Genomic DNA, 27,152 nt, shown 5'->3' with positions numbered 1-27,152 from the left:
GCCGCCTTTGATATGCGACCAAGGCTTCCCCAGACTGGGGTATGCCACCCACTTCCATGGGCCCATGTGGCACCAGGACAGAAGGGAAAATTAGCTATGCAGGAGGCGTGTTGCACTTCTACGCTGAACACACCTCTAGGGTGGCCCAGCCTAAAGTAAACACAAATGTGGAAATTCCACCATCTTGTGTGTGGTGGAATTAGGAATCCTGGGACAGGGTTATGCCCACTCCACAAAGGAAATGGTCATCTAGGGGGTGTAGTGATCCCAGAGGTATGTAGCCCATTGTCTACTATCACTCACTCCCCTTAACGCCCCTAAATTGAGTATTTAGGGGAGCACCTGATACCAGGTCTTCGGATTTCAACGGACAAAAAAGAAGTTGACCAAGATGACTGCTGACCTGACGGCTGAGGAGCGTGACTGCTTTGATGCCAACCCTGTCCGCCTGTCTGCTGTACTGACTCTCATGGAGCAACGGACTTGTCCTGCTGCTGTGCAGGCACCAAGAAACCTGGAGCGCTGCCAGTGGTTCACCAATTGCCAAAGTAACTCCTTCGGAGTAGAGGCGCTACTCTACTGCAGCTACAGGCACCAAAGAAGCAAGACCAGGTTCACTGACCTGCTGCTCACCGGGTATACTGATGCAGCAGCTGCCCAGAAAGAGGTAGCAGTCCTCCTACTTGTCAGATCCATCCTTTCTCCAAGTGTGGGGATGCCAGGACCGACCGAAGCTGCACAATACCAATACCTGGGGTACTGGACCCCTTGAAGCAACCAAGGATTGTTGTGTCCAGACCGGACACCAATGACTAGGAGAAACGACCTGCACTTCGTGGGTCTTCAGGGACAGTGAGACTCGCATTGTGAGTGGCCCAGCTGTCCTGCAGCCGAATCCAAGACAAAGAATGTACGACTGCCACCACCCGACACCTCCAAGTACCTCTGCACCCCTGCTCTACGGCCTGAGTACAAGGGAGGTGACGGTGCCAATGGGGTCCCCAGACCAACAGGAGCTAAACCCACCATTGGATTTGCTCAGACTGAACTCCCAGTCGCCACCTGCAGCCTCTTTCGGCAGACCCCCCACCAACCGCTAGTGACTCTTGCAACAACAGGGGTGTGGAATTTATTAAAATATCTACTTGTCCATGGGGCAGGTTGCTTCATAAATCTACTTGTCCAGTAACAAAATCCACTTGTCCCTTTGGTGACATGTAGTGCGGCGACAAATTATGTCAGCTATCTCATTATATAAGAGCTCTGATATAGCTTCGCTGAGTATGCCAGGGCTCATACCATAGTAGTGTTTGAATACTTGCAATGCCATTATGTTGCCACGTTTCCACAGATCTACATACTGGGGATGAAGGTAGTGGTAAGCAATAGTTCCAGGTTCAGAATGTCCTTTTGAGTCTGTGCAAACCTACTAACTTGTATGTTTTAAGGGTTTACAACAACTCTTCTCTAATCTTTTCCCATACTGAGAAATGTTGGAAATTTACTCATGACAAAGGCAGACGTAAGCCTTCTTCCAGAGTTGGGAAAAAAGTGGTTAGATGGAAGGTAAATTTGCAAACACTCGTATGAGCAAATCTACATATGCATATCTGCTCATCTAAAATGCAGTTCACAAATATTTTTGAGTACTACTATTTTTTGTCCTACTTTTGTATATTGTTGGGAATTCACAAAAGCCGTATAGCTGCACTTAATGCAAGGACATATACCATGGGTGTATTTTTGAGACTTTCTTTATAATTAGGCCCCTAACTTAGTTTGGCCATGACCTTTTACGTTCATTAAAATTCTGTCTCTCGCTCTGTATCAGCTGGCTTCACTGTGCGTGACAGCATTCCGCTCTTTCGAAAAGAGCATATCAGCACACAAAGTAGTTTTGATCACTGCCAGTAACTAGTGTGGCAGTGTGCTTTTTGAGAACAAAAACACATTTTGCTTTTGCCAATGTTTGTTATAATCGTGAGGGCCCGGCAGCTCCCACAACAATAACGTTTTACAAAAACCATGGCAAAACAAGTCACACATTGACAAAACTAACAAGCATTTACAATGCAATAGGTCTCGCAGCATTAAAGTTTGAGTTATTGCCATGGTGTATGACAATGCGTTGCATAACTTTTTCAGCAAACTTTGAATTGGTGAGCAGTCAGAGTGTGTGCAAGAGTATGCTGTTCTTGAAAGCAGTGTGGTACAGAGTGCAGGAATTTGGATGACCTGAGCAATGTGGATGATGCACCTCACGCACGGGGCTGACGCTGTTATTATTCACACAGCTCTGATGATGCACCTCAGTAGCCCTGTTTATATCCTGCAACTTGTCATTTATTTTGTGATCATCGGTACAAGTTATTTTGGTATAAGCACAGAAAACATACTTAGTTTGTAATTGGCCCAATTCATGTCAATGGTCATATTTTGATTCAAAAAGACCACCTTGCTGCTTGTAACGTGTTTTGAAACCCAGTTACCTTTCTTTCTATTATTTATTTCAGCGGCACTAGTTGCAAACACAAGAATACATTTAGTATAGTACGTATAAGAAGCATGTAATAATATAAATTATTAGCTGAATTAACTCACATGGGCTCTCACCAGTGACTCTGTATCAGCATTTCTTGTCCAGTGGCAGTGAGAGAGAATATGGTGCTCAATCAAGTTATGCAAAGTATTTCTCTTGGAAAACATCTGGTGTCCAGGTTTAGCAAGCTCGGGCATCATAAATAGCGATAAAGTGGATAGCTCTGGGTGGTTAATGCACTGTTTATATCCTGCAACTTGTAGGGAATTGCTGTCTATGTTCATCAAAGTCTATAGGACCGGGCTATTTCATTATTGACTGAAGTGGGAAGGCCGAGTAAGCATGACGAGAGGGTATTGAATACACTGCTGCATTCCACATATTTTCCTGTTTTAAATCGCTCTTTCCCTTTCTTTTTTTGCTCTTTGTAAACATGTGCCGTGTGTAGGAAGGTAGATCCCTGACTATGGTTGCCCCCAACTTTTTTGCCTGGTGTTTTGCTGGTTTTCTGACTTAGTTGACCTGGGACCCTGCTATTCAGGGCCCCAGGCCTACTGCTCTCTCTGTAAAATGGATTCCATGTACCTTAGGTACATATCTAATTGGATACTGAGTCACCTTATCAGTCCCTGTACAGTGTACCTTAGGTACCCAGGGCATAGGTGTACCCAGGGCCTGCCAGGGGCTGCAGCATGTATTATGCCACCCCTGGCTGGCCATCCAAATCTGACACAACTGGCTGCTTGACAGCTGGGGCAAGGTGGTGTAATCACCCTTTGCTTTAGATATAGTATTCCTATATCTAACCCTAAATGGACACACAGATCTCCTATGGCAGGCCTTGACAATCCTGAAGGCAGAGTGCTTGGAATCGTGTGAGATGGTGCTCTGGCATGAGCTGAGCCTGTCTGCGGCTTTCGGGATCTATCCCTTAGCCGTTTCCATGATATCGCATACCATATACTCTTAAGTGCATTATAATCCTCGCGGTTATATGCCAACTCTGGTATTGCTTTATCAAAACATGTCGAGTAAGGTGTCATACGAATTGGAATACTAACCCCTCGCCAATTCTGGCGACGGGGTTAGCATTCCACCCTCCTAGAGGGACACGACATGTATGTAACCTATAACCCCGGTTAAAGTCAGACAGAGCCTTAGCATCCACAAAATGGATGCTGCCACCGAGACACAAGTCTGCCCTCCTGCTGCTGGGAGTCCTCCCAGAGCAGGAGGCAAGGACAAAGGGTTTCCTGCCAGGGGCGGTGCCAGCACCGTCCCAGACAGGGTTTTGTGTATTCTAGGTAGGCAGGGCTTTAGAGGAAGGTGACTGCAAGTGGCACCCCGGTGCTCACTGTGCATAGGCCGGCTTGAACCAGTTCCAGGTGCACACCAGACCCTGAGCTGGGGAAAGCCCGCCAAAGGAGAGGGGTGTAACCACCCCCCTCCTAGTCCCACCCATAGGGCAGGACTTAGTCGCGTGCCAGCCCCTTTTTGCAGGATAAAGGTAGGAACTGGCCCCCTTCCAAATTAGATCAATCTTTGAATCCTGAACCGACCTTCTACAAGAAGAACTCAAGACTCTACGCAAGATTTTCTCCCTTGTGACTAAGGAGTAGTCACCCTGCAGCAGCAGGCACCAACCAAGCTTCGCGGTTTGTTGCCAGTCTCTCCTTCGGATCAAGACTGCTTCATCACGACGAGAACCGGCTTCCCTGGCACCTCTGACCTCAACCCACATCATCAGCCCAGCTGTGATCCGTGGGTGCGACGAGACCTCGAGGGACCGGCCATCTTCTGAACTGCACGACGCTTGTCCAGCACGACATCCGAGTGACCCTCGACCGAGTGCTTTGGGGTAAGAGAAGCCCCGACCCTGAGCAGCTCCAGCACTGAAGCTCAGCCCCCTTGCATCCACGAGATCTGCGTGGGGCCCTTCTGCTCTTGGCTGCTCACCGCGTTGTCCAGGTCGCTTGCCCATTGGCTAGTGGCCCCTTCACGACGCTCCACAACGACAAACACTGCTGGTCTGGTTGCTCCAGACTGGCCCTTGCTTCCCTCCATCAGAGAAGTATCCTGGACCCTCCTGGTCCACTCAAGACGCCATTTTAGGTCCACCGCGTGGGCCTTGCATTTGCCAAGACTTGTTGCCCCAATCCTGGGTCCAGCGACGTCGACAGCAAGAACCTTCGTGGGACAGCTCGCACCTCCATCCTGGTCGCCGACAACGCCTCCTGGTCCGAGAGACTGCAGAGCCCAGCAGCGCCCACTCGCCTGACTGCGGTGACTTCGCCCGGTGCCATCCTGGTGCCCACTTAATCACTGGCTAGTGATTCAGAACTTGGTCCCCTCTGCTTTCAGGTTTTCTTCTTCCCTGATCCAGGCTTGGATCTCTTCGAACTTTTCTTCCCTGGCCGCCTGCCAGCAACTTCTTCTTCAGGCTCCTGGTCCGTCAACGTGGGTTTCCGACGCAACTTGAACCCTATGCAGCCGCAGCCCCTGGGCTAGGTAAATCCAGCACTCCGGTGCCCCAGCATAGTCCAACACTCCAAGTGTTCGGATCCACTCCCGTTTTCGTCCCAGCTAGTCGGGTTCGCCCGAGAACAGTAACTTTGTGAATTCTAGTTTCCATAGACTTTGTCCCGCATCCCGCGTGAGAGTGCACACTCTGCACCCGAGTTCCCTAGGCCTCCTGCTAGTAATCTAAAGGTTCAGTAGTCCAGTCCTAGCGATCCCAAAGCCTCTGAGAATCGTTACTTACCTGCTAGTAATTCGCATTCCACTTTTGTAGTATATGGTTTTTCGTGCCCCTCGGGCATTTGTGTAACTTGTGCAACTTGAAGTATTTTTATAAGAGTTTTGTTGTGTGCTTAGCTCCCTGTCTCATAAAGAGCCAGGGTAGTCTTGTTATAAATAAATATACTGTTTATTTTCATAACAACTTGTGTGGTGTCCTTTCACTTGGTGTTCAAGGGGTAATGTGATGGTAAAACAGCTGGCTTAACACGCCCTCTAGAGTCTTAGCCTTAGACTGCTCGTATCCATGCTACTAGGATAGCTGGTCTATAAGGTTGACTTACAACCAATCATCAATAAGGGTTGTTTGGACTGATATATAGTGATCACTAGAATAGTGAACACTGCACATCAGGCCAACTTCTCACACCGTGTTTTCTTTTGAGCCAACTTTTAAATGATTTGGGTAGACCGTGCTTAGAAATCCTTACTAATTACAATGCTTTTATGAGGCAGGCTTCTGGTAAAGCGCCAGCAGGAAGGAACTATTTGTACATAAAATAAAGCTTGCGATTAACCCCTGCGCTGTCGGTTTCTGTTGGGGATCAGGCGAGATGACTGCAATAGGTGCACGCGCATTCCAAAACGAAACCTAGCGTGGGGGCGGGACTTCCGTCTTGTGCGCGAAGCCCGCGCCCACGGAGTTCCTGGTCTGAAGAGCAGTGCGTGACGCGGGGCTCCCATGCCTGAGGGAGAGCCCCGCGGAGGCGACAGAACACCGGATTGGCGGTAAGTGGGCCTTGGGGGGCACGTGTGTGTGTGTGTGTGTGTGTGTGCGCGTGTGTGTGTGTGTATGTGTGCGACGGCGGGGGTGTCTCTGTATGTTAATGTTAATGTTAATATGCATTTCTTAAGCGCTCGTACGCCCGGGGGCTTCATGGCGCTATAGAAAGGAACACAGCGCGCCAATTAAAAGTAGAGATAGAGCGGCTCAGCAGAACGCCTGGGAAAAGAGCCAGGTTTTAAGGGAGTGTCTGAAACTGAGGATGTTATCGCTCAGTTTTAAGTGAAGGGGGAGAGAGTTCCAGAAGGTAGCTGCAAGATGGTCAAAGCAGCAACCTCCGAGACGCTTCCTCTTGTAAGAAGGGACAATCAGAAGGGATTTGTGCATGGACCGGAGATTACGGGAAGGATTGTATCTATTGAATAGATCTCTAATAAATAGAGGGCCAGAGTCATGTAGAGACTTGAATAGAATACACCCGGTTTTAAAAGCTACCCGCTGCTCGACAGGCAACCAGTGTAGCTGTTTTAGCCCTGATCTAACAGACTGCCTTTTTGATAGGTTAAGAATGAGTCTGGCTGCCTGGTTCTGAACCAACTGGAGGCGCTTTAGCTCTCCAGCCTGGAGCCCAAGATAGAGGCTGTTGGAGAAGTCTAATCTAGACAGAACCAGGGAGATAACGATCTGTGTGAGGGCCTCCAGGGAGAAAAAGCAGGCAATTTTCTTAATTTTCTTCAGCTGGAAAAAGCTAGATGACACAACTGCACCAACCTGCCTTTTCAGGGAGAGATCCTCACTGATAAAGATTCCTAAGCTCTTAACTGAAGATGACTTAGACGGAGGGGCTCCCATGCTGGATGGCCAGAAGCTAGGGTTCCAACTAAGTACACTCTGCCCAGGCAAGACCAATTCAGTCTTGCCTGGGTTGAGTTTCAAATGACTGCAGCTCATCCAACTCAGGATGTGAGACATGGTGTTTTGAAACTCTTCCACTGAGTCCTTGGTGTTTAAAGGGAAGATGAGCTGCAAGTCATCTGCATAGTTGAAGATGGTGACTCTAGCTTTCCTAAGAGAATACAGAAGGGGGCGTAGGTATAAGTTAAAAAGCAGAGGTGACAGGGATGAGCCCTGAGGTACTCCACAGATGGTAGGTATAGCGGGGGCTGTGAAAGAACCCAGTCTAACAGATTGGGTGCGGCCAGTGATGAATGAGCGAATCCATCTCAGCGCAGGGCCCCTGAGACCTGCCTGCTCGACACGGTCGACCAAGATGGTATAGTCAACCGTGTCGAACGCAGCCGAAAGGTTCAGTAGCACCAGAGCCTGGTGGGTCCCCTCATCAGCATTCCGCCTCAAAGTATTCTGCACCGAAAGAATAACTGCTTCAGTTGAGTGACAAGGGCGGAAACCCGCCTGATTGGGTGCGAGATACTTTGATTCTTCCATAAATTTGGAAATACTGTCACAGACATGAGCCTCCAGTAATTTGGCACAGTAAGGCAGCAATGATATGGGCCTATAGTTAAGCGGGTCCAGCGGGTTAGCTCCGACCTTTTTTATATGGGGAATAAGGAGGGCTTTTTTAAAGTTGTCAGGGACTTTACCCTGTGAGAGAGATCCATTCAGCATGGAAAGCATGCCCTCGGGAATGGTAGTTCCCACTTCTCTCAAAATGTGTGGGGGGCAAATATCATCAGGGGAGCCTGATTTGACCTTGACAAGAAGCTTAGATAAACTGGCGTCGTCAATGGGGGGGAAAGATTCCAAAGTTGAAGGATTGTAATAGGTGTCAACCAGAGGGGAGGGAGACAGAGTGGTGAGGATACTTTGTTTTATGGTGCAAATTTTATTAAAGAAAAAAGTGTTTAATGAGTTGCAGAGATCCTGGGTGGGGGCCACAGGTGGAGAGGTTCTGTCACTGCCACTAAGACTTTCCACGATGTTAAACAATTCTCTTGATTTATTGTGTGACTTAAGGATTTTTTCCGAAAAATAATCAGTTTTGTGTTTCTGGATGAGTTTCTGATAGTCCTTTCGGGCCCTACAATAATTGGCTTTATCCAGTTCTGAGTACGCTGTTCGCCACTTCCGCTCCTTTTGACGAACTTCAAGTTTTAAAGCTTTCAGATGAGGTGTAAACCACCTGTGAGCGTCATTGGGGCGGGAGCGGGGAAAGTTGGAACAAGGGGCATGTGCATCAGCTGCCTAAAGTAGCCAGCTGGAAAAGGCTTCTTCAATCCCTTCAATATCCTGATCTAATGGGGGAAGGGATGAAGTTAAGGTGTCAAGAAAGGCAGAGATGTCAACATTATTCCATATTCTGACTTTCCCTCCTTTCTGAAACGGCTGCTTTCTACTCTTAACGATGGTAATAGAAAAATGAATCAGAAAGTGGTCCGACCATTTGTGCATGTATGTGCGCTCCTGTGTGTGTATCTGTGTGCGACGGCGGGGGGACGGGGGAGTTTCTCTGTCTGCGTGCATGTATGTGCGCTCATGTGTGTGTGGGCGCATGCGTGCAGGGGGAGGTGTGCCTGGGTATGTTTGCGCTTCCCAGGAGACAGCCAGGCCGAGTGCGGCGCGTGCCAGTCGGCGCGTGCCAGTTTCAAATCGCCTCCAAGGCGATGCGCGCGGCCAAGATTGTCTCCTGGGAAGCAGACACGGCCACAATAGGTTCTCGGCGAGAACGCGCTTCCGTGCGCTTAGCCGAGACCTAAAAAGCTGACTACAAATTTCAGACCTACTGATTTTGCCATTGCTTGTTTATTTTTCTTTCCCATAATCTTATTGAAACTGGTTACACTGATTTTCCATTATGTATATTTTTGGGAAATACTAGCACGCACCAACATATGTTGCTAAATGATGCTGCAAAGAAATGGTACCTGAAATTTTACAGTAGTTTAGCTAAATGTTATTTTCTGCTTTCAATTTTTTGTCAACATTTTATTTTGAAAGCATAGAATCATCAATCTTGCTTTCAAGCTTCTGCAAATATTTGCATCAGATTAGAGAGCATTCTGGGAGCATTAGATATAGCCTCATATTGATAAATTTCTAACATGTGTGTACACATTTTTATACTGGAACCATTGTCAGTAGTGCAGTCAGAGCTTACAACATTTACATAGAGCGCTCACCCTAATAATAAACACTTTCAATTAATGAACCATAAATACAAGTTTGAACAGCATTCACATATGGACAAAAATATTACATTAACGGCAGGCAGTGCCCTTCCCTGATACATTATGCGATACTGCACACTGGCATCCAAAGGGTTTGTGCTGAAGGGGGCTGGGCCTAGTTGTCCCAAGGACAAAATCCACATAAAAACGTGTTGCCCTTGACCCCAAACAATATGTCCTGGGCGTCGGGCTATAGGAATTCCACATCCCTGCAACAAATCAAATGCCAAAAAAAAACACTGCACCCGTGCCCTAGAGCATGAAAAGAAGTGGACCAAGGGAGTCCCTGTCTTCCAGAGCATCAGGATGGTTAAGCCCCCCTGTGGGTTCCCAAGACTGGTCCCCCAGTCCCAGATTGCAGCCTCTTTCTGACTAAATGCTTCTCTCATTGAAATAAATGGGATACTGGACGCCATAACACCCCTCTGCACCCGGACGCTTCAGAACCTCCTGAGGTGACCTGTTGGTGTGGCGTTGGACGTTGCCCCGTGCTCACATTAAGTCCAAAAGAAGAGTCCTGTAAATTGTTGTTAAGTGCCCGAATGCAGTATATGGTTCTTCCCCTCCCCCTTCCCCCCCCCCCCCATACTCCCTTTAGAGTGAATAACATTACTGATCCAAAAAGCTCATTGTTAGCTGTTATACTTTAACAAATCATAACTCGAAAAGTACTTGCCTGAGTATGATGATCTTGGTATCTAAATTCATATAAAAATGTGTTATTTTTATAAGCTTGTGTTTGGTTTCTTTATTTAGTGTGTATCTCACTTAATGCCTGTCTGTACAATAAATGCTTAGCACTACCCTCTATATGCCTAACTGCTCGCCCACACTACCACAAAAGAGAACATTTGGGATGTTATCTATAAACTGATTTAAGTTTGAGTGGACTCTTTACACAGTGCACCTCTTTGATCTTCAATATAAAGAGCCAGCTATCTGCATTGCTGCCGATCTAAATGTTTCTTAAAACGTCTTGTAATTAATGTTCTGGTTGCTCTATACATCTGAAAATTTTAATTGTTGGCTTGAACAGTTTACCCTATTGCTTGAAGCAATGTTTGACATTGTGCTCTTTAATGTCCTTGGTCCATTGCTTTGGCACACTGTGAGACTCCTTTACTCTGATTATTCCTCTGTGTGCATTTGAATCATATGCTGGAAAGAACATTCAATTGCATCCTGCACCAGATTTCTGAAACTAAACACACAACAAACAGATTCTGTGTTGCATAATTTAAAGGTATTACATATTAACATTGTAAAAATATACAATATCGTTGTCTAGCAGTACACACATGGGTTCCAAATTTCTGTTAAGGAAGTATTCTGTAGCTTTTTGTTCTGCTAGTCGAGAAGCTTTAGGTACAGAGACACTTCAATTTAAATCCTCTGTCCCATGGCACACGCCTTTGATAGACAATTACTTACATTTTATATATATATTTTTTGTTAACTGTCTTACAATGTGATTTATACATTGTTCATTATTCCTCTCCAACCTGACCTCGCCAGTCTGATATTTGTGATCCCTTTACGTGTAAAATTCATCTGCGTTCAGATCAAGAATACTTACTTGAAGACATACCATTATGAAGAATCCATGCCTAGAATAATACACACATGTTTGAACTAATGAACTGAATGAGCCTTAAATATACTATCCTAAGTTTTAACCCTTTCAACAAAGGTCCTTACCCTAACAATATCGATACTGGTAACTCTTAACATTTTTAATACGCTATCCTGTGTAGGTTGGTTTTCGGATGAGGAAAAGCATATTTCCAATTTTAGTTTTGTTTTCTTAGTCCTATTTTTTTTTTTTTTTTGATAGTGGTGTCTTGTATAATGTTATTTCTTCATAAACTTTTCCATGTGCATACATTTTTTATAGGAAATGTTAAACATATTCCCTTCTTTTGCAGCTTCATTGAACCTTTTATGTAGACATGTGATTCATCAAGTTACAAGCTGTAATGTCTGCATGAATTATTTTGTAAATATTATTTTGCTTTTGCGTTTAGATCCTTCAATTACCTGAGTAAAGTAGGAGACAAAATGAGGTTTGATTTGGCTCTTGCTGGTACGGAGGCCAGGTAAGCTATTTTTTCTTTATTGTTCTATATTGTTATGGGTCACCCGTGTGAACTGATATTACTACATATCTTCATCTTTATTATTTGGTCTTATGCTTCAAGAATATTGTTTATGGGAAGAGAGCCCTATAACACATAGGTAACGCTGGGTCGTCATTCATACTGCTTCAATCTGGCTAGCAAAGTTTACAGAAGCGAATCACACCCATTATGCTGTTGATTAAAAAAAAACACCTATGATGTTCTTTCTTCAGTAGGCCCTTTCCTTTTTATCAACAATCTTTTCTTCTTCCAAGGACAGGGTTAGGAAAGTGCCTTTCTCTCTTCCCCCTCAAAACCCCTATACTCCCAATCTTCAAGCAGCATTTCTCCCTTTCATTTTCCCTATCTGATACATACACTCCACCACAAGATTTAATAAAATCTCTTTTGGTCCCACACTGAACCTGCCTTGCTTGTCTGAAATATCTCAATTAAACAAGTTCATGTGCCTTCTTTCGCTGGATTTGCACTGAGGGCATGCATCCTGGACCTGTTTTCTAGTGCTGACGGCGCAATCTGATAGCCTCCTTTCTTGAGAGATGCAGAATGTTACATCTTGATTAGAAGTATTCAGGATCTTACTTGTACAGTCACCAATGCCTCCCTCGTCCGGTTTGAAGATGGCCCCCTCGGTGTCTGGGCTCTCAACCATCCATTTTAGAATGGGTTGCCAAGTGCACACACAGTCATTCATATGGCCTCAACAGAACGTATCTGTTCACAAAATCTAAAACCCCAGGGTTCCAAAGTACCTCTTCATGACTGATAAGGTGTGCAGTGAAACTGCATCCCTGCTTTGTTACAAAGCCAGGCCAGTGCCCTCGGTTAAGCAGGCTTCTGCCAAAGACCCATGATAATTGATTAGTCTTTGCCATGTCTGTCTCGGACATTTTTTCGATGCTTTTTATATCATAAATTGATTGCCCTAGTGAACATTTTAAAATAGCAGTTTGCACCTCAGGCAAACTATGAACCTAGAAGCCCTAGCTACAGCCCCTACCCCCTGCTTTTCTTTGAATAAGTGAATAACTAGGCTGTCCTCTTGAAAGCTACGGCATACATGAGTATTAGGTTTCTTCTTGGTCCCGATACCTATCCAAGCTATTGAATTAGTTCAACTGTCCTTGGTTTGTATAAAAGACCTTGGACAACAGTATCTGGATTAAATGTACTCTTTATCCTTACTTGAAGCATTTCGTTACCACAGCACTTTGACATTTTAAATGTTTGAGAAGAACATAAAGTGTTAGTTACTGGACCTACTTTCAGTATGGTTTCTTCACTGAACTCTTCTGAAGTTCATATAATTCAAGGAGAACATAATCCAATGGTTTTTCAGATGGAATATCAGCCTTCAGTACTGAAATCATCTTACCCAATTGGTTTTGAATATTTATTTTACTTTAATGGGCTATCGAAGCAGTTTTCAACTACACAACTTAGATTCTCATGTTACAATTTATTTTCTAGTAGCACTACCGTAACCTAGATTCTGGCCGGTATTGAGCCACTAAGAACTGCTGTTTTTAGCAAAAAACTACAGATCTTTTGATTTGGTTATTCACCCTAGAGAGGTTTCTGACACTTCTACCATCAAAATTATACCCACCTACCACATTGGTAACTAGTTCTTCCACTTTACCTACATTTTTAGGTGTCGCCTACTGTGAGAAAGTGCCATCTTTCTTGCATTGGTCTGCCCCAACTTTTTACTGAACTGCTGATGTGCTTTGACTGAGTGTGCCCTGGGCTCCTGCCAACCAGGTACCCAGGGCCTGTGTCCCTTCCCTAAAACTGTGTTGAACCTAAAACCCAATTGGCATATCTGGCCACCTGTCAGCCCCTAGTAACTGGTACCCTAGGTACCCAGGGCATGGTGACCAGAGGAGACCCCCCAAGGGCTGCAGCACTTACTGTGCCACCTTTAGGGGCCCTGTACCCTGACACCCACACACTGCCTTTGCAGGCTGAGTGTCTAAGTGTAGAACTAAACGGAGAGTGAACATAGCACACATCCCCGTGGGCCATGCCCACAAAACCCACTGCCCTGGCATACCTCAGTCACCCCCCTAGCTGGGTGCCCTATGCCAGCGGTGTGGGCACAGTTGCATGAGCCCTGTGCCCCTACAGCACCCAGGGCCATTCCTGGGCACAGTAAGTTCAGAGATGCCATTAAGAGTATATGGTACTGGGAGGTCATCATTACAAACTCCAAAGCACCATAATGGCTACACTGAAGACTGACAAGTTTGATATCAAACTTCTCAGCACATTAAACCCGCATTGATGCCAGTGTGGGATTTAATGTAACATGCACCAGAGGGCATCTTAGAGATGCCCCCTGAAAATCTAACCTGCAATTCACGTCTGGACTGAGAGGCTGCCACACAGCAGACATGTTGCTGGACCCCTGGGTGGAGAGCCCCCCCGCTCTCCTGGGCCTGCAACAATGCACATCCAGGGCGAGGTGCTAGGTCTCCTCCCCCAGGATGGGCAGGGGGAAGCTTCAAAGGCCTGCCGCCCTTGTGAGCTTCTCCAGGCCACTTGCTGTACTCAGCAACTGGCCCCCACCAGTTCTGACCCCCACTCTGGCGGGAAGACTGGTGGGAAACCCTATGTCAGGAAGGGGGGTGTGCCAGCCTGTGCCAACCCCACCCCTTAGGTGGGAGAGGCGAGGTGAAGCACGACCCCGGGCTCCGGCCATCTTGAATATGAGGAGCTCTGCCCAATCACAGCTAGGCTCCTGCCTCCCTCCCACAGGAGAGGAGCAGGCTAGGGGGTGTACCCACCCCAGGACAGGGACCTATTGGCCCTTGCCCTACCCTACCTGTAACTCCCCTAAATACAGTATTTAGCGCACCCTGAACCTTCCTTCCTCCGCTCCTGATACGAACACCAGAAATAAGATCAAGAAGAAGAAGAAGAAGAAGAAGAAGAAGAAGAAGACCCGCTGTGAGAAAGTGCCATCTTTCTTGCCTTGGTATCCCCCCACTTTTTTCTGAACTGCTAATGTACTTTGACTGAGTGTGCCCTGGGTCCCTGCCAATCAGGTACCCAGGGCCTGTGTTCCTTCCCTACAAAGAAAAGCTATGCGAAACAAAATACCCAATTGGCATCTCTGGCCCCTGTCAGCCCCTAGTAACTGGTACCCAGGGCATGGTGACCAGAGAAGACCCCTGAGGGCTGCAGCACTTATTGTGCCACCCTCCGGGGCCCTGTAACCTGGGTCCCACACACTGCCTTTGCACTGCCTAAATTTAGTATTTAGGGGCTCCCTGAACCTTCCTACCTTCCTCAGATCCCGATATCAAAAAGAAGAAAGAAGATCCAGAAGAAGACCCGCCGTGCAGCTGCTAACAGGACAACTGACTTGGCCCCAGCCCTACCGGCCTGTTGAGCCTGGAACCTGCTCCTGCCTAAACCCGGCGACCTCCGTGGACAGCAACCTTGGGACACCCAGAGGATCTGCCTGCCTTGACCCTCTCGACGATTGGGACTCCCATCAGCAGAGGCTCTGCTGCAACAACCCACCTGGTGCCCACCAGGAAGCTCCGGACCAGCCCACTCTGCACCAGCCGAGCCCGGGCTGGGCCAACCCGAACCAAGACCACGAGGACGTCCCCCCAGCGTCTGGGACCCGAAGTCCAGTACCCAAAAACCCTCCTCGACGAACCACCCGACGCCTGCAGACTCAGAACAGGGGCCACCCCAACCGCGACCAGCCGAGGGTAAGCTTTTCCAACACCCAAAGACACCCTGGCGCCCTACAGCCCCCTGTGCCTCCCTTTGGGGTACCTACCTGTGCTCCAACATCCCAACTTACCTCTCGAAGTGCAGGTCGCGCCTGGAGAGTCACCGTCCCCGAGCCTGCAGCCTTTGTTCCTTTTTCAAGATCCTCATTGGATAACATTGAGCGCCTGACGGCTCAAAAGCACCCTGCACCCAGCCGCCCGAGTGCCGCTGGCTGTGACCTCCTTGCCCTATCCTACTTCCCCCCCGTTGCCCAGAGCAAGTGACGAGCCCAGCTCCCAACCGAAGGCCCCCTTTCCCTCATTGGTTAACATTGGGCCTACCCACCTCTGCACCCGGCCGCCGCTGGGACTGAACTAACTGTACTCACCTGACCCTGGGGGACCCCTGAGTCTATGCCCAGAATCCTAACTTCACCAACCAAGTACTCACCTGGAAACCGGTAATTAACTTACTTGCCATTGGATAACATTGACCCATTTTTGACTTGAACATTTTCTAAGTGTGAAGTTTTGAAAACTGAAAATATTCCTATAAAATCAGCCAAAGTCTGAATTCGAAAATACTCACCTGTGACCAGGAGAGAAGCCAGTGCAGTACCTTTCAGCCCAGTACTGAACCACAAAAGTAATCCCTAGTGGGTTTACTAGTAACCTGTATTTGATCCATAGGAACCCATTGTCTGCTTTTCTATGAAATTTCTTCTGTCTACTTTTGAAAACTGCAAATATTCTTTACAAATCGTACGAAATACTGAAACGCAATTACCTACCTGTTTTAAGTTAGGCCCCCAGTGCTGGCCCTAGGAGACTAGTGCTGGGTTACAAAAGTAACGCGATCGTACTTTACCTGTAACCTGAATTTCCTCCCATTGAATAACATTGTGAGAATCACCTCAAAGTGTGAACTTTTAAAACAGTGTTATATTCAGGAAAAATCATCACTGTAACTAAAACGTTTTTGCTAATCTGGTTCCAGCTTATACCCCAGGACTGAATCCAAGATCTAGTCCTGGAACTACCAAAGTAATCCATAAAGTAATCAACTGTACTTTCCTATGAAACCCCATTGAGCTCAATGCTAGAGTGTGTTTCAGAACTGTATTGCTTATTAGCTAACCTGTGATTATTGTGTGTACAAACTTATTGCTCCTCTGGAAAGTATTTACAGGAGAGTACTCATAATGTGTAAAGTATATTTTTAAAACTGTTGGTTCTAAAAATAAAACAACCATAAATCTGGATATACAAACAATTGGCCTGGAGTTCAGTCCTTGAGTGTGTGAAACCTTTTGCTGACTGAGTGTGTACATCAAATGCTTTACATTGTCCTCTGGTACTGCCTTATTGCTCGACCAAGCTACCACTTTGGAGAGTAAGGTCAGTTCTGACTTTAACCTCTGTTATACCTCTGGGGTTGATGGACTCTATACACACTGTACTTCCTTCTAGTCCAGTATACATAGAGCCACTTTCTCACACCTGCTGTGCAGCTGCTAACAGGACGACACCCACTGACTTGGCCGCAGCCCACCCGGCCTGTCGACCCTGGAAACTGTCCCTGCTAAATCCCCGCGACTCCTGCGGACAGCAAACCTGGAAGCCTGGAGGACCTGCCTGCCTTGACCCTCTCAAAGATTGGGACTCCCTGAGCAGAGGCTCGGCTCCAACAACCATAGCCCTGGTGCCAGCCAGGAACCGCAAATCCAGCCCACTCTGCATCCACCGAGCCCGGCCCGTGCCCGAGTGATCCAAGACCACAAGGACATCCCCCGGCGACTGGGACACGAAGTCCAGTGCCCAAAGACCATCTTCGACGACCCAGACGACGACTGCAGCCTCAGAACCAGGGGCCCCCCAACCGCGACCAGCCGAGGGTAAGATTTCCCGACACCCAAAGACACTCCTGCACCCAGTGCCCAACGGCCCCTTGTGCCCTCCTTTGGGGTACTCACCTCTTCTCCAAGAACCCAACTTACCTCTCGAAGTGGTGGTCGCACCTGAAGAATCTCCGTCCCCGAAGCCTTTTTTCACTTTGTAACTTTCCCATTGGATAACATTGAGCACCTGACCGCTCAAAAGCACCCTTCACCCAGCCGCCCGAGTTCTGCTGGAAGTGCAACTCCTACCCTACTCTACTTTCCCACTTGCCCTGAGTAAGTGACCACAGCCGCGTGACCTGCCTGCTTACAGCCACCAACCAAATGCCCCCTACCCTCCATTGGATTGCATTGGGCCTGCTCTCTCTGCAGCCCCTGTGCGGCTGAGTGTGTAACAACGGTATCTTTCCGACCCTGGGAGACCCCTGAGTCTATGCCCAGAACCTTAACCTCACCAGTCGAGTACTCACCTGAAAGCCGATAACTCACTTTCCTCCCATAGGCTAACATTGACTGGTTTTCACTGAAATTTCTTTTGTGTCGATTTTTGCAACTTTAAAATATTCCTCTAAAATCAGCCGAATAACGATTTCCGATATACTCCCCTGGGATCAGGAGAGAAGCCAGTGCTGTACCTTCTAGGTCAGTGCTGAACCGCAAAAGTAATCTTAACTGTACTTACCAGTTACCTGCATTTTCTTCTATAGGAAACCATTGACTGTTTTTCTCTGAAAGGTCTTCTAAGTGTTGATTTTTGGAAATTACAAATATTCCTTAAAAATCGTACCAACTGCTCAAACGTAAATACTTACCTGTCTTAGGTAGAGGTCCCAGTGCTGGATCTAGGAGTCCAGTGTCAACTTTGAAAATACATTTATATCCTTTAAAAAGTACAACTGTAACCAAAACGCTTTTACTTAACTGTTTACAGCTTAGGTCCCGGGACGGAATCCAGGATCCAGTCCTGTGGTTAGCAAAGTAATTCTGAAAGTAATCTATTGCATTTTTATAGAAAAACCTATTGAGCACAATGTTAAATTGTGTTTAGAATTGTGTTGCCTACTCCAACCCCAGTAACTATTGTACTTACTAAGTCTATTGCCTGTCTACAAAATAATTACCGAAAGTCACTCATATTGAGAAAAGTATATTTTGAAACCTGTTGGTTCTAAAATAAAACGACTATATCTTTTGATATAAAAACAATTGGCTTGGAGTTGAGTTCTTGAGTGTGTGAAACCTTTTGCTGACTGAGTGTGTACAACAAATGCTTTATACTGTCCTCTGATACTGCCTTGACTTTAACCTCTGTTATACATCTTGGGATTGGGGAATCTATACACATTGTACCTTACTTTGGTCCAGTATGTATAGAGCCACTTTCTTACAACTGTCTAACAAAAAACACATTTTAGGGCTTGCTATTTTGCCACTGGGAAAAGCTACACCACACATACATACGCTTAAGATGGAGTATTCTTAAAGCCCAGCTTATATTAGCGTTTTCCCATACACCAAAAGTAGTTAGGACTAAAAAAACAAGGAAATACTACTGAATTTCTTCTCAATATTTGTGATGAAACAGGCAGTCTCGCAAATTGCATTCACAAAGTGTTAGGTAATTTTTAATGGATGCATCTAAAGGCATCTTCACTGCACTCCGTAATATTTAATGCACCACCTGATAAACCTTTGCCTAACTACATACTTTTACAGACCACACTCGTATCCTACAAGACTAATTACTCTCTAGGAGGCAAATTCCTTAACCTAATTTACCACACCATCTATTGTGCGTCATCAATTACCCGATAAAAGCAGCTTGTTGCGGTTCGTATACCACATGCTGCGCTTTTACCCGTCCTCGAAAAAGCTTCCATTACAATTGCAAACACAAACAAGCATTGGCATAGCCAATAGGTCTCGCCTTTGGGACCTTATAAGTGTTTAGCTATGCAACAGTTAATGTTGTTGCAGTAAGGATATTGTGCTGCATAACTAAATACTGATAAGGTCCCAAAGGCGAGACCTATTGGCTATGCCAATGCTTGTTTTTATTTGCAGTGTATTATTCTCTTCCAATTTTTCTAATGCCGCCGCTCTTAACGACCCAGCCGATCACAGACTATTTGGTGCAGTAATGTTCAAATGTTATCATACTCAAGAGGTTCCACTTTGTAAGACAATTTAACCTGTCATTCCTCGCCTTCTAGCATGTGCACCTATTCTACATCCTTCGCAGCCAACACTAGGGTTGGCACAGATTCTAGTGTCTTCTCAATTTATAGGCCTGATTTCGAACCCGTTGTTTTTTAAATTTCTTTGGTTGTAAAGTTTTAGTCCCAGACAAACAAGTCTTTTAAAGTACCAGTCTACCAAGGGCAAGTCTTTCATATTGCGTTTCTGCCTACAGTACAGAAGCATCTCACATTTAATGTACTCTAAAACAGTTAAGGGATCAAAATTCTAAACTTGTAGCTGTTGCTAGCTCTTCGTAATGAATATCTATACGACTCACTAATATTCCTAAATATACTTCTAATAGATGCCCAATGTTATCTGGTATTTAAAATGTTGAAATTGTTTTATTTTCATTATGTGCAAATTAAAACAAATGCCATAATTTTATCATAAAAAAGTGCACTGTACTATTGTTAAAAATGTATACATATATATTTTTTATTGTTTATTCCAGACAGTGCTCTGATTTGTTGAGTCAGGCTCAGTACCATGTGGCCCGTGCCCGCAAGCAGGATGAGGAAGAAAAAGAGCTACGTGCCAAACAAGAGCAGGAGAAAGAATTGCTGCGTCAAAGACTGCAGAGAGAGCAGGTACTGCTTGAATATTTCACTTTGCAGAGCTTCTTTAAACTGAATACATTCAACTTTTTCCAAGAGAAACAGTTTGTATATGCTCTTCGTGTTCTAAAACCCCCTCACCAGGTGCCTACATTATAAGAAAATTCCCACAACGCACCTTAGCCATACACTTGGGGGGTGGCAACAATTCAGACTCTTCAAGAAACATTGGCTCCGTTTTCATGTTGTCATGTTGTTGTGGTACAAGAAGTGTATTTCTGCTTTTACCAGTAAATGTATAAGCTACCCACACTAGTTCTCTCCAAATATTCATCGGTTATATAAGAAATTTATTTATGCATTTACCATTAAAGTGTGTAATCTAACAATACAAGAAATGCATTTCTGATTATGCCATTACTAAGTATAAACTCACAATGCAATACAGGCAATGTGAATTACTACACCATCATGCTCCTCCTCTTGACAGTTGTTACAAACCAGTGAAGCAACTGGTTTTTCAGTAATGCCGTACCTTATAAATAAATACTAATAATCTCTTCCTTTTTAATGTCTGCCTAACTCTTATAAAACATTGTTGTTCCAGAGCTCACTGATATCACTTAATTCTGCTTCCAACAAGTTATTATGTTATGTTGTATTAAAGGACATATTTGTAGGCTTCCATTGTAAAGTATCCTGGGTGGTCTAATGGAAAGCAGATTAAATTCTCCTTTGTCCTAAAATAATTCCAAGATCATGCCTTTGCTTCCTGTGGCACATTAGCACATCAAATGCATCCTAAAAAATTGCTTCCCCACAGGCAGTGACTCTATAGAATTAAGGGGGTTGCACTGTATGGCTAGCATCTTTATTTCTGCATAATATTTAAGAATTGGCTATGTCATTATAGCTCCTTAATGAATATCTATACAACTCACTGATAATCCAAAATATACTTTTAATAGATGCCCAATGTTATCTGGTATTCCGAATGTTAACATTGTTTTATTTTCATTATGTGAAAATTAAAACAAATGCCATAAGAGCTTCTCAATACTTTCATTAATCCAGTAAATGTCATATTATCAAAGCACATTTAAAAAGAAAAATGCAAATATGAAACCACCTTCAAATCTACATTATATCACAATACCTCTGATTCAGGAGTTTCTGCTGAAAGGATTAATGTTGCTTGTGCACATACGTGTAGTCCCATGGTGATTGATCTATTCCAAAAAGGTGAATTTAGGCTAAGCTCCCGCTGGAGATATGCGTTTAACCGGACTATCGTTGAGCTAGCATACATGAAAACATGCAAAGACAATGCAGTTTGTGGTACCAGTTAGTGGGGTACACTTCATGAATAGTCTTTTAAAGTTCTTAGAATAATTGTTTTCTGAACAGCCGTACAAAAGTTGTAGCTCACATAGTAAAATAGGAAGCACCTCTTGGCAAAGCTGGAGGCTGAGCCGGGGTTTACTTCTCTCCTCCCACAACAACACAGCTCTTCAAGCGGACATGCCCAAATAACAGTTAATCTTGGGCTGTGAAAACCAGATGGCTCATAAATCCTTGGGCATTCAAATCCTTGGAGATCTGTGACAGGATAAAGCATACAGGCCTATCACCAAGAAAATGGGAGTATCTGTTCTTTATGAATCCGTGTCTTAAGTGTGTAAGCAATATATCATCAAAATTGTCTAAAGCTCAATCTTAATGTTTTTGCCTCTTCATTGCGCTTCTTATTATGAACCACAAGTTAATCTTTACTCAGGGTTGCTAAAATGCGTATTCACCATCATTCACTTGTTTTGATGATTAGCAGGCTAACTCATCTTTCAAAGATAACCATGAGTCCTACTTTATTCTAGAATTATGCTAAGGCTCTGCTAAGCATTACCACACTTGGACTTCGTTCTCTATCGGTTGGCTATTCCAGTGTTTTGGTCAACCTACAGTTGGTCCTAAAATCGCATGCAACATTTTTAGAATTAGTCTAGTTACAGTTAACAAAAATGTATTGATTTACCATAATTAGGGTCCGTCCCCTGTGATTAAGGCACTCTTTTCTTTCCTTTTTTAGACTGTTAAAATAGAGCAAATGAACCCGACCAGCATATATTGGGGCGTTTTACATGAGCACTACTTAAATTACACACAAGTTCACTTTTATTCTTTTTTTAAAGGACAAGATGCTTTCTCAAAACTGGAGTAAAATAGTTCAAATAATTAATATTCCCTTTGCTAACACTGTATGTAGGATGCTGACTTTTTGTATAGTAGACCAAATATAGGTACACCATGTGAAGAGTCCAAGCAAACCCTGCAGGAATTACAGACGCACAATTAACACCCCAAATGCTCCCTTTTGTGGTAGTGTGGGTGAGCAGTTAGGCATATCAGAGAGTAGTGTTAAGCATTTATTACACACAAAGGTAGTCAGTGATACCACACTCAACAAAGAAATCTGACACCAATTTCTAAAAATAACACCTACTTTTATATAAATTTAGATACCAAGATCATCGGAATCAGGAAAGTATTTTTGACTTATGAATTTTTACAGTTTTCAAAAATTAACACAGTGCAATTTCTGGATCGGTAATGTTAACCTATACTGCATTCAAACACTTGTCAGCGACTTACGGTACTGTTCATCTGGACTTGAGGTGAGTTTGGTGCAAAGTCCAAGGCCACACCAACATGTCACCTTGAATAGCTCTGGAGCGTACATTGCAGAGGTTAGTCACAGCGTTGCGTGTCCCATTCACTTCAATGCGAGAACTGTCTGGTTAAAAAGAGGCTGCAAGCAGGGACTGGGGCACCAGTGCAGAGAAACCTACAGGGGGCCTCGACCCTTGAGATCCTTGGGCACACAGGGACACATTTGGTCCACTTCTTCTCGGCTGTTGGGCTCGGATATAGCGGTGTGTTTTTTGGTCGGATTCTGGTGCAGGAGTCTCTCGCGGTTGGAGGGAACCTGAAGAAAGAGGCTGCAGACAGACTGGAAGTCCAGTCTGTACAAACACACGCATGGGCTTGCCTCGTGTGTCTGGGGACCCCGTTGGCAAAGTCCGCTCCCTTGGATACATCCATAAGTGGAATCAGTGGGTTCATTAATATGAGGCGTTTGATACCAAACACCATGAATTTCAGCGAGGCCTTTATGTAGCTAGGAAACACGTTTTGACCAGTGACCAGTACAAAACTTAAAGATGACTTCCCTGCTCATGCAGCTATTTCCTCACATGTAAGATAATGCACCATGCCTTAGGGATGGAAGGCATGCTGTAGGGGTGACTTACAAAAACTGCATGCAGTGTTAGGGGATGTGGCACACAGGGTGTGTGCCATGTTGTATTTTCACTTTTTAGAACACCTTGCCACGCAGCCTGCAGTGGCAGTCTGCGTGATTTTGGTGCTAGGTCCCTTAGAGTGGAACAGGATATGCTGCAGCTCTTAGGGACCCTCTTTAATTCCTATGACCTAGGTACCAGGGGTACAACTAACTAGGGACTTAGAGGTGCTGAAAGCCTGGCCAAATGGGGGTCAATTGACCAGTTACCTTGTTTTGGGGGAAGAACACTGACACTGGGGACCTAGTTAGCAGGAACCCAATGAACTCCAGTGAAAGTTGCCATCAAACACCTGGAAAAAAGTGTAGGGGGTTGGCGGGTGGGAGGGAGACTACTGCAACAAAAAAAACTGTTTCCCACCAAAAGGCAGCAAAAGCTGCCCCAACAGGCTTTCACGTTAGGAAATCAACACTATCATACACTGGACATGGCATAACATCGTCTTGATTTGATCATAACAACCACAACCCCTTTTGGTCATGATAACCTGGCTTTTTATTGGCAATCCCAATAAGATCTCTAGTCGGAAATGATCTCAACTCCCTGCCCCATAGTTGTTTAATTGCCAAAGGGTGAGGAATGCTGAATTGCATCTTGCCTAAAACTGATTATAATTTTTGCACTCGGAGGGGGGCTCCCTGAGCACGGGGATGGACAAAACACTGTTCAAGTTTTACACCAATTGCCGCCACCAAGTACGTGCAGAAAGATCAGCATTCAGTCTGCAACCTCTGCCTGCCTCTCGACCACAGAAGCGAAGACTGCAACGCCTGCTTGGCGTTTACACCCAAGACCCTCAGATTAAGGGAGAGGCAGACAAGGGCGAACCACAACATGCAGGGGCCACCTCCATCGCTGCAAGACTGGGGCCACCTCCATCGTGACAAGACTTGGGCCTCTTCAGTAGAGAAGAGGACAACATGACCGGAGGACCGCACAGTTGTCAGGGTCCATAAGAAGACGTCCAAGGAGGTAAGGGAGTCGTCGACCCCTAAATATCCAAGTGACACTCTAAAGAGTGAAGCAAAATCCCCGAGTGACACTCGTAGAAGTGAAGCTAAGTCCTCGAAGGTAGCTCTGCCGCCGAAAGCAACAACCTCCCGGGACAGTCAGGTTGCCCTCGAGAAGGACACCTCGGCACCGAGGAAAGAAGGACCGACATTGACATCCTCGGAGAGAAGCGCCCCAACCCTCGACGCCGAAGATGCTGCCGAGATGGAGAGGAAAAAGAGGAGGCTTGAGGCCGAAATGGCAAGCATCCTACAGCGGAAGAAGGACTTCGACGAGAAGATGAGTGAATACACCATCCCGCTGAAACCCGCGGTCGAGGTCTAAAGGGACGACGAGACGCGGAGCTGGCGAAAACGCCCGAACCAGTCTCGGAACTGGGAGAAGAGGACTACTATTTCGAGGGAGAAGGCGACGAAGATCTGCAATCCTATCGGGACTCGAAGTCCTCAGAGGCACAAGACGTGGAATGGCAAGATCTCGACGCCGGAAGAGGGCGTAGACACTTACCCTTCGAGGCCTTCGCCGCCAGACAACATAGGGATTTACAACATGGTCATGCAGAAGGCTGCACAGACTTATGGACTGAAAATGGAGGAGGAGAAGCCCAATGCATGTTTCCTCCTGGAAACTCTACTGCCTCAACAGACCAGGAGCCAATTCCTGCCCATGCTCCCTAGTGTGCTGGACCAGGGAAGAGAGGCCTTTAAGGAGCCAGCAGTATGCAAAGCTGTGACACCTAGAACCGAGAAGAAGTACAAAGATTCTTCAAAGGACCCTGCATACATCCAGGTGTCAGTGCCATCCGACTCCATAATTGCAATAACGGCTAGTAAAAGGGCTAATGGCCTAATGTTCACACAAATGCTGGACCACCTCCAGACAAGGAGAGTAGGAGGATGGACCTCACAGGGAGAAAGGTGGAGAGAAATGCGGCAATACAGTGGCACATTGAGAATTCCAATGCCCTGCTCAACAGGCACGCATACCAACACTGGGATGGAGTGGGGCAGCTCATGAAGCATCTACCAGATTAGTACCAGCAAAGAGCTGCTCACCTGGTAGAGGAAGGAAAGAACTTGGTGAACACATGCCTAAAATCGGCAATGGATGTTACAGAAACATCTAACAGGCTAATGATGATAGGAGTGACTGAGAGAAGACCAGCATGGCTGAGAATTTCGGATTTCAAGCCAGAGGTAAAATGTAACATCTTAAATACACCCTTTAATGGAGAGCAACTGTTCGGCACACCAGTGGACAACAAGTTGACGCAGCTCAAGGACAACGAAACAGCAAGGTCCATGGGAGCACTGCAGTTCAGGGGGATGAGAAGAGGCACACCCACAAGCAGGCCAGGTCGTAAAAGTGGAGGCAACGTGCAGACCACATCACACCAAACTTTCCAGCAAGGCTACCAAGGAAACAACCAAGTCCAGCAGCAACAGGGTCAGGAGCAGCAAAACTGGCAGTACCAACCCCGGGGACAGTCCTTTCGATGGCGCGGAAACGGACGAGGACAAACACAAAGAAGAGGACAACAGCCCTCAACCATGTGACTCCAAAATGCATCAAGCCCCCACCCTAGCAACACCTCGGGGTGGGCGTAAAGACAAAAAGAGAAAATGCAGCCAAATATTCAACGACAAACAGTACGTCGAACACTCTAGACTGGTAGGGGGAAGAATAAGAGACTTCATCCAGGAATGGAGGACGGTCACATCAGACAAATGGATACTAAATATCATACAATACGGATACTGTATAGAGTTGGAAAGACAACCTCCAAACAGAAAACCAAGAAGAAAGCCACACTCAGCAAATGAGCTCTCGCAGCTAGAGGTGCAAGAATTGCTCAGCAAGGAGGCAATAGAAGTGGTACCGCAAAACCAAGGGAACAAGTGGGTTTACTCAGCCTACTTCCTGGTGCCAAAGGTGGATGAAACACTAAGACCTATACTAGATCTAAGGTTCCTGAACAGATTTGTGAGGACTCAAAGATTCAAGATGAACTCCCTACAAGAGGTAATACCATAAATACAGCAAGGAGACTTCATGGCTACCAGAGATTTAAAGGACGCATACTTGCACATCCCCATCAACCACAAACACAAGCGACTACTAAGGTTTGTGATCCACCAAAGCCATTACCAGTTCACAGTACTGGCATTCGACCTGAAATCTGCACCAAGGGTGTTTACAAAATGCCTAGCAGCTGTCGCAGTACACCTACAAAGGCAAGGGATACACATATACCCCTATCTCAACGACTGGCTCGTAAAGGCTAGTTTATACGATCAATCCAAATTACACATCCAGCAGGTCATACGAACACTGACAGGGCTGGGTTTATCGATTCATTGGGAGAAATAGTCAATGGAGCCAGAGCAAATCAAGATATTCTTAGGAGCGGAGATAGACACTATACAGGCCAAAGTGTTCCCCAGCAGGAAGAGAACCTTGGAGATACTGACGGAAACACATCATTACCGCAATGGGCAAGTTCTGACAGCGAGGACGGGCGAGCGAGCTAATGGGAATGATGGTGTATTGCATTCACCTAGTCCAAAATATTCGACTACACATGAGGCCATTCCAGGAATAGATACAACAGCAATGGTCACAGGCAACCGGGAGTTGGGAAGATCTAGTGGTTGTCACACACGCAGTGCATCAGGAAATAGCGTAATGGAACAAACAAGGGGAAACCTTTCACACAACCAACTCCAACAGTGACCATCACAACGGACGCATCCCAGCTGGGGTGGGGCGCGCATATGCACAAGCTCAAGGCGAGAGGGCTGTGGTCGCAACAGGATATGGTCAAGCACATCAATTCCCTGGAACTAAAACAGTTTTCGTAGCCCTGAAAGCTTTTCAGAAGCAGTTGTACGGAAACCGGGTGTTGATCCAGACAGACAACACTACGACCATGTTCTACATCAACAGGCAGGGAGGAACACAGTCAGTAGC

At 45.8% G+C, this 27,152-nt stretch overlaps 1 protein-coding gene across 1 annotated transcript in view; it reads left to right on the top strand.

Annotated features, from left to right (window-relative positions):
• Nucleotides 1-27,152, top strand: part of CTR9 (CTR9 component of Paf1/RNA polymerase II complex) — a 263,261-nt gene that overhangs the window by 206,285 nt on the left and 29,824 nt on the right. The window contains exons 19-20 of the mRNA XM_078680945.1: nt 11,272-11,343; nt 19,710-19,845. Of these exons, the coding sequence (XP_078537071.1) occupies nt 11,272-11,343; nt 19,710-19,845 (208 nt within the window). The remainder of the gene's footprint in view (nt 1-11,271; nt 11,344-19,709; nt 19,846-27,152) is intronic.

This window comes from Lissotriton helveticus, chromosome 3_1 (genome assembly GCF_964261635.1).
Source record: "Lissotriton helveticus chromosome 3_1, aLisHel1.1, whole genome shotgun sequence".
Lineage (NCBI taxonomy): Eukaryota > Metazoa > Chordata > Amphibia > Caudata > Salamandridae > Lissotriton > Lissotriton helveticus.
Note: the sequence above shows the minus strand (reverse complement) of the source record. Positions and strands in the feature narration are given on the sequence as shown.